The 8,681-nt window shown below is 41.8% G+C and overlaps 1 protein-coding gene across 1 annotated transcript in view; it reads right to left on the bottom strand.

Moving 5' to 3' along the window:
- Window positions 1-1,065, bottom strand: part of WTIP (WT1 interacting protein) — an 85,682-nt gene extending 84,617 nt beyond the window's left edge. The window contains exon 1 of the mRNA XM_026856945.1: window positions 1,000-1,065. Coding sequence (XP_026712746.1) covers window positions 1,000-1,065 — 66 coding nt within the window. The remainder of the gene's footprint in view (window positions 1-999) is intronic.
- Between the last annotated feature and the right edge of the window lie 7,616 nt (window positions 1,066-8,681).

Raw genomic sequence — 8,681 nt, 5'->3', positions numbered from 1 at the left:
CGGGCCGCGCCCGGTGAAATCCCCCGGATCGTGGTGGTGCCGGGGGTTACGGGACCGGCCCCACGGCTGCAAACGGCTCACACCTGTGCGAAACCCCGGGACTGGCCCAGGGACTCCGCCGAAGGGACCTGTGCTTCAGCACGGCAGCTGATAATTATTTGCAGTTATTTATGTAGTCTTAAAAAATAAAAAAAGTAGTACTAAGACATGTAATAAACATACTGTGGCCTAAAGCCATCTATGAAGTGACACGAGTTTAGAAAAGCACGCTACTGCCTGTACCTTTGCAAGAGCTAAGTCTGTTGATCCGGGAGAGCCAGCACTGCTTGCCATTTACATCTGGATTCACACGGAAAAGGCTGCTGGAAAACAACACCCCCGAAATGGCTACGGAACTGAGACCTCCAATACTAATGTAGTTTACAGGTTTGGTTGTTTGGTTTTTTTTTTTTGCAACTAAGCTGCAGGTCCCTGAGGATCATCTGCGCTGACGGCAGAAATGCTGACTAAGCCCTAACAACAGGTACCTGAGCGGTGTCCTTACACTGCTAGGTGCTGAGCACCCTGTGAGGAGAGAAGTATGTTGCAAGTTTGAAATGTAGGCACAATGCCATGCCAAGAACATTTTATCCTGTTATCATACCTAATTAAACATTAAAAGCAACTGTGTACTCAAAAATGTCCCCAGCTGTGGAGGGCAATTGATTGGCAATCTGTTTGTTTGCATGTGAAACGGTGGCAAGTGGAAAAAAAAAAAATAATTTCTAACAGACCATGTAAATGTGCAGAACAAGACCTGTAAAGCAAATCTATTAGACATGGGAGAGGTAGTCCACTGTCAATGCAAACATACGTGTGCAAATACAACCAATCTTGAGAGTCAAGTGCTCTTTTCTAATACACGTTCACATCTCCCATTACACTTTTAGCCGATCTACCACACAAGCTGTTACCATGTGCTTCTGCAGATTACTACTTGTGGGACAAGTTACATCTCACCTCGAGGCAGCAGGTGCGTGATGGCCGGAGGCGCCTCTTGCGGTCGTGTGTCCTGGTGCACACCATCGCTGCGCCTCGAACGCAGCGCGGGCCCTCGCCATCAGCAGCAAAAACTTCCCAGCAAACGTGCACAGCACTGGATCAAAGCAGCAATTCAGGTCCCCGTGCCATTCAAGCCTTGGACTTTCTGGTGAAGCTGTCAACAAAGACACAAACTGTGCTGTTAGCCACATAGCATGGACACGTACCCCCCAAGGACAAGGAGAGGTTCCTTCCACGGAGCACATGGAAATCACCTTAACTTGAGCCCTCATCCACCCCTCCTGGGACTCCTGCACAACGTTCATTTGGGGCAGTGGGTGTCTCACAGGCTGCTGCCTTCAAGCTCCTTCCTCAATCATTCCTGGGCCCGTACTAGGATGTTCTATCCTGTTACGGACTTTGAACTACTTACTGCCAATTTTTGTAGGGCTGTCTTCCTGAGAAGGTAGGAGAGGCTCACGGACAACCTGGGAACCTCAGAGCACATGTAGAGAAAAATTAATTTATTTTAAATTTTGGGGTTTTTATTTTAAACTTTACAACATTAGCTAACTTTACTATTAATCTAACAGAATGGGGACATAGTGTGATCCCCTGCCTGTGTGCTCATGCAAGGAAGCATTTTGAACAGTTGTCTTTACAGTAGGAACTGCAGAGCTGATGCGGTGTGAAGTCAGAAGCATAAGCTACCTCAGGAGCTTGTTGCCCTTCTGTAGCTCTGTCCTGAGCTACCAATCTGCCCTTGTTCTACCTTTTGAGGCAGCATAGTTCTATACTGCTGCTGCTGCCAGCAGGTAGCAAGTTTCTATGGTAAGCCTCTTGGTAAGTCACTGAAGCACGTGCTTTGCTGAGTATGAACTCATGGGAAAAACATACTGGGGACCGAGAGAATCTGGAGAATCTAAGGAAACAGCCCTTTTTAGTAAGCAATGTGGATCAAATTATAAAAATCACTTACTTTTACTGTTGAAAGCTTATGTTCAGTAAGTAAATCCTCAAAGCCAGGCCCAGCCAAGCCTGCTGCAGCCCTAGGCCAGAGTATCTCTGCACTGTGTTCCTGCCTCAGCCCTGCTGCAGGGGCAATGCTACAGACTCGCTCTTCACCAGTAAATCGTACTTCTGTCATACACATAATGAACATAACATTTATCCACACTACAGCCACAGATGTAACCCACATGGGTGAAATAAATATGTTTGCAGTGGTACGTAGCACACTCAAGCACTGCTGCATTTCTCATAGAGGGCCATATGTGCCAGGCTGTGCAAACAAAAGCTGTAGAGTTAAAGCTGCTGTTGCTGTAATAAGTACCCTCATAATTTTCCTTGCTGTTATAGACAAGAAAACCCAAAGTACTGGGCAATTACAGCTTGACAATCCTGACATGGTTTTCTCCCCACTTTATTTTAAATATATTTGCTTAATTTTAACAACCAGCAGTAAAATGTATATATTGCAAAAAGACTCACACTTCCATGACTAAGAGCACAAGAGTGTCATAGAGGATTATAAAAGCTGAACTTCATTTCTTAGCTTGGTGTGGTTGTCCTTATGCTTGATTTAAAGTTACATCAGTAAATCAGATATTAAGGAAAGCCAGCTGCTTCTGTTAAATAAACTCCTTTGTCTAAGACTTAAAGGGAGCAAAAAAGCCAGGTGGAGTTATTGATCTGTGAATCTCAGCTGGCTGGGCCTCACAGGCACTGCACTCCTGTTTCTTCTAATTGCCAGTGCCTTCAAGGAAACGCTGCCCAAGCCAATGGGCAGGAGACCTGATGGTCTGCTGGGGATTTTGTCTCCCCGAGTTGCAAACAGTTTATTACCAACAAAGCAAAGAATCTGTAAGAATTCACCAGTGAAACTTGAGCCCTATTGAGGACAATGGCAGAAATCCCACTGACTTGTGTTGCGGTGTATGTTATATCAGACGTGGTTTTACTGACACAATGCAGGAGGGATTTCTTTGTCTCGCTTCATCAATTTAACAATTTGAAGCTGTTCCACAGATTTGCTTACTGAATTGGATGCTACCTGATTTTTTTGCAATTTCCCTCATTGTCTCCAACATTAAGAAAACTGAAATTATACCTTCGAGTCTGCAAGGTAAATAAGACTCGTTATTACTCAAGGATTTACTATTCTGATTTGCAGTTTTAAAATTGATTGTTTTCTTGGTGAGGAATGTAATGATTATTCTTTTTCTCTGGTGTGTTTCATGCCCAACTGAAAAAACAAAGCAAAACTTGTGAAATTCATAGGAAAAATTATGCTGAATTTTACTTTGGGAGGGGGGACTTAAGTTTTTATTTTCTTTGAAGTGGTAGTTGTGTTGTGCTTTATATTGCTTTGTTTTGCTTGTCTGGGCCCTGTATGTTAATTTGTGTTGTGATAACTTTAAGTATAAGCAAGTTTTCTGGAATATGAAGTTTGGATATTAGTATGTATTTGGACTTGGGTGATTTGTTTGCAAATCACCTCGTTCTGGCATGTTTTTTTTAAAATACTCATTTGCAGTTGATCATAGCTTTTAAAAATTAAAATTATTGAATGTGTTTTAGGGCACCATCTTCTGGTAGGCAAAACGCATTGTATTTGAATGGTCACCTTTGCTAGGCACAACTATTTAAAGTATTTTTGACTAACACTACTCTGGAGGCTTACAGGTCATTTTTCATTCTAAATCCGCAATAAAACACTATTTAACATTTTTTACATTCTTCTTATTCATTGCAAATGCAGCTATTCACTGTGCTGCACAAATTTAACTTGGGACAGACCCTGTAAAATTCCAGTCATGACAGGCACTTTGTGAACGTGCTAGGTTAGACAGACAACATATGTCCAAGCACCATTTACGTATCTTATTTCTTTCATAGTTTCATCTTCCACTTCCCTTACTTATTTCAGATAATAAAATTTCTGGCCAAAGCAGTTTATTGGCTCATACTTTGGAGACTACACATGGCCTTAGTCATACTTCCTTGCAGTCACAGGACATAATCGCTATATATTCAAACACCATCAGTTAGCTTTATAGCAGCCACTACACTTGCATAAATACATAATTTAGTTGGCCAGCTCAGTCAGCAGTACACCCACATAGTACTTTTAAGGAGGTCTTAGGTTATATAGCTTCTTATTTCAGAGAAACAGAAATAACAAAAACAAACTTGTGACTCTACAGAGCTAAAATTTATCCTGATGTGATAAAAAGAAACTCCTGAAGACACTGCAAACTGTCATCCAGTGAAGAAATCAGATAGCATCAGTGCATTTAATAAAAAAACCAGAAGCACTGCATGAGTGTCATACTGCTATACACATGCCCCCCCGATTCTCTGCGTGTGAGAAGTATCAGACTTAACTGTATGCGCCTCTTTAGACCCATTCAAGAAACAAGGCAGGCTACGAGCACTGACCTCCTGACCTGCCAATACAAAACACTTCAGCTATGATGAGACGGATCATTTCAGAAGCAAGAGGACATTGGTTTGTTGAGAACACCAATTACATTTACATTTCATGGTATTTTTCCATATAAAATGGTATTCTAGAGATAACACTTGTTAACTGAAATTAATGAACAAATTTGCAAGACGTATACAGCTGTTCCATATGAAATTGAACTAATGAAGGCCCAGCCGCTGCGGGTCTCTATTCTGCATCCTTTGCATTCTTCAGCTTGTAACCTCCTCGCCAAATCCCCAATAATGCTGCAGTCCTGTCAGCCCCTTTGTCCCATGGAACTCTCCCACTCCTACAGGACGTACCCCAGTCCTCAGCTGCTATATACAGTACCTCCAGGTTCCTGCTGCTGTATTCACCTACATCCCCCAAGAGACCAGTCAGTGCTCTTCTGTCTCTGACACTCCTCCTCTACAACATCTTTAATTCTCTCCCAGGTCCACCTCTGTACTGCCTTCTCTCTGTCCCCTTTGTAATATCCACAGCTCCTAGCAGCTTCCTAAGCTTCTAGTTAGGTTCTCTTAGCCACCCTTTTTTCCCCAACATGCTTCTCCAGTTACCACGGGGTAGATGCCCAAAATGCAGCAAACTCCCATGTGGACTAGCATACAGACCCACCAGCAGGTAGGTGTGCGAGTACCACAGCTAAAAATGCTGAGTGCTCCCACAGAAGCACCTCTGTGCATCTGCCTCCCCTAATCTACAGCCACTTACTTGTAGAACTGCAGTAGCTTTGAGATCACTGGTGTAATAGCTTAATGTTTGCAAGTAGCTCCAAATGTTGCTGGAAAGCACTGGTAGAGCAATTCCCTAAGTATCTTTTCTTTAGGAAATCATACCAAAAATTTCTCATTTTTTCTCAGGAGTGAAGAAGTATGCTGATGAGAAGGACAAGATAATGACATGCATCTAAACAGCAATTTTCTTCTCTTAATATAAACAGGTATCAAGCTGTATCTAGGAGTACATTTATTTAGTTCATCCTATTCCTCCCTTAAAGAAAAATCAAGGCCTCCAAATCAAAGCATTGAAATGCTTCTCCTTCCTACTCCTTTGTCTGTAGGTGTATGTTCTCTATAATGATTCTGCTCAGACACTAGCCTAGAAATAATCTTAGGCAAGCAAAAACCAGATGACTGACTTAAGATGCACAAATACAGGTGGAGCAGTGAGTGGATTGAGAGCAGCCCTGCAGAGAAGGACTTGAGGGTAGTATTGGATGGAAAACTGACTGTGAGCCATCAGTGTGCACTCACAGCCCAGAAAGCCAACCGTGTCCTGGGCTGCACCAAGAGGGAGGGGATTCTTCCCCTCTACTCCGCTCCCATCAGACCCCCCCCTGCAGTGCTGTGCCCAGCTCTGGGGCACCAACAGAAGGAGATGGACCTGCTCGAGCTGGTCCAGAGGAGGCCACGAAGATGCTCAGGGGCTGGAGCAGCTCCCCTGTGAGGACAGGCTGAGAGAGTTGGGGGTGTTCAGCCTGGAGAAGAGAAGCTCCAGAGAGACCTTAGAGCGGCCTCCCAGTACTGAAAGGGGCTGCAGGAAAGGTGGGGAGGGACTCTTGGTCAGGGGGTGTAGGGATAGGATGAGGGGTAATGGTTTTCAACTTAAAGAGGGTAGATTCAGGCTAGATCTAAGGAAGAAATTCTTCACAGTGAAGGTGGTGATGCCCTGGCAGAGGTTTCCCAGAGCAGCTGTGGCTGCCCCCTCCCTGGCAGGGTTCAAGGCCAGGCTGGACGGGGCTTTGGGCAACCTGGGCTGGTGGAAGGTGTCCCTGCCCAGGGCAGGGAGTTGGAGCTGGATGGTCTTTAAGGTCCCTTCCAACCCAAACCATTCTGTAATTTTATGATTTGTTGTATTACTTTGATCATAGTTTCTGCTTTCTTGCACATTTAGTATTTTAGATGCACACTACTGAAGGCTTGTTGTCCTTATAGCTGCAAAGAGAAGAAAGAAAATATCTCTACCTATAGGCACAAAACCAGAACACTAAGAAAAAACAAATTTATTTTCTTTAATTGGGTGTTTAATGAGTTTTCTAATCTAAATTTAAAATTTTGGGTCAGTGAAGATAAAGCTTGCAGCAGCTATCAATGGTATATACAAACTGAACACAAGCCTATTTTATCTTCTGGGATCTAATAAATGGTTATCAAGCGGGCTTTGTTGTAAAGGTCAGAATTTGAAATGGCACATCAACCTGCTTGTCAGCTGTCAGAGTCAACAGGCCAAGAAAGCATGCATCTTGCTGTGGTTCAACAGTGAAATGGTTTCATAAAGTAAAATTAAAATGTCATGTAGAACTACTACAAACATTAAATGGTCATCTACAGGTTAAAGTTAGTCTTTAGGAAATGGGCTAGTAGAGGCTGCTATCATTGCCCCAAAAGTTCTTTCTCCTGAAGGGTTATCAATTGCCCCTTACGGGTGATTCTCTAGACGCTTTGAGAATGAGATACATTGCTTTTTTTTTTTTTTTTGACAATAACATTGTGGAAAAGTTGTTACAAATTTCTTCACCATAAGTCTTAATGAATCTCCAGTTAACTGCTGTATATCAATGGTGGTCAATACTCATTTCCATGCCCTGCTGCAGAAAAGGGATACCGAACTAATAGCATACAAAGATACTAGATACACTCTCAGCTGCATTCAACTACACTAAAATATGCCACTATTTTTCTTGTCATTTTCCTACATGGCACTCAAATTCACTAAGTAAATAAAAAATACAAGCATCAAGAATGAATTGTTACTATGAAAGCAGCCAGAAAAGCTTATCTGCATGACACAAATTTGCATCAGTATAAACAAACAACTAGAGAATGCTGTGTGACAGAAGAGCCAATTTGTATCCCTGCAAATAGCAATTTCTAGACTGATTTAATGAGCCTGGCTCAAAAATTATTAGTGAAGACAGAGCCTACATCATGGTTGCCAAGCTAAGGCACTGGGAAGAATTTATCCTCCATTTTAACATTTAAATCTTGTGTCTTCCAACTACACTTCCTTCCATATCAATACTACTGCTATTAGGACATAAGCAAATGGTCAGTTGAAAAGTGGCTTACTTTTTTTTCTTTTTCATTACTTGGAAGCTTAGTAAATGCTTTTTATAATTTGCTCTCAAGGGCAAGAGAAAGTTTAACCTGGAAAATTCTACATTTATACAATACTGGTGACTCGTAGCCAATTAAGGACATTCATATTCCAATTCTGAAAAGCAGTTTTACATTTAGCACAGAAGCAGATTGCATTTTCAGTGGTCCATTCAGTATTGCCAAACTTAACAAGACCCAAATAGAACAGCTGACGCTATATGAACAGCCTGTTATATGTTCTATAGAAGCAGAGTGTTTAAAGAAAATATATTAAAAATCATTCACTTTAAAGTATTGTACAGGAAGGATCTATGAGCATTTTTTGGCCATCTAACAACCTACTACCCAGAAAAGAGCAGCACAATTTCATCAAGATGTAATTGCCTCTGTAGCTGATTCTAGACCGCCTTTCATGCTGCAAACTAAATGATGACACGTTGTTAAAATTACTTAATGCTTCTCTAAAACTTAACCTAACCAGTGTCCTGCAGTGGTACTCCCCCACCTAAGACGTAACGCTGATTAATTCTGAACATTTTTGCAGTCTGGCCTTATTGCCAAGAGTTGTCTACTGCTCTGAGAAACTATTATGAGTATCTTCTTGGACAGCAGCATCCCAAATACTTTAAGGAATCACTTGAGTACTGTCTTCTTATGCTGTTAACACTAATAAGGAGTAGAAGCCAGTGAGACTGAATAGACCCCAGCCTTTCACTCCTAAATCTGTTGGTGTTGTGTGTTATTTCAGTTCAGCTCATATGCCACTGAACTTCTAAGTCATAAACACTCTCAACTTCAGTAGAACTAATGCAATAAAGTTCCCAGAATTATAGCCTCTACTGTTAAAATCATCAAAAAAGTTAGAACTCTACATTCCCGTATACCAGCCAGTACAAGCTAGGAAATTTCTCAGGTAGTGATCGAGATAGTGATTCTATCTTAGACACATTACACATGCCATCAGCTTAGACAAAGCTTTGTCATGTCACAATGAGAAACATCTTATTGCACAGATAAGCTCTTTGACAACTAATTTAATAAACCAATAATTTTTAGTAAAGCTTAAAATAAGA

This window comes from Athene cunicularia (assembly GCF_003259725.1).
Source record: "Athene cunicularia isolate RWA chromosome 11 unlocalized genomic scaffold, athCun1 chr11_part1, whole genome shotgun sequence".
NCBI classification, from domain to species: Eukaryota; Metazoa; Chordata; class Aves; order Strigiformes; family Strigidae; genus Athene; species Athene cunicularia.
Note: the sequence above shows the minus strand (reverse complement) of the source record. Positions and strands in the feature narration are given on the sequence as shown.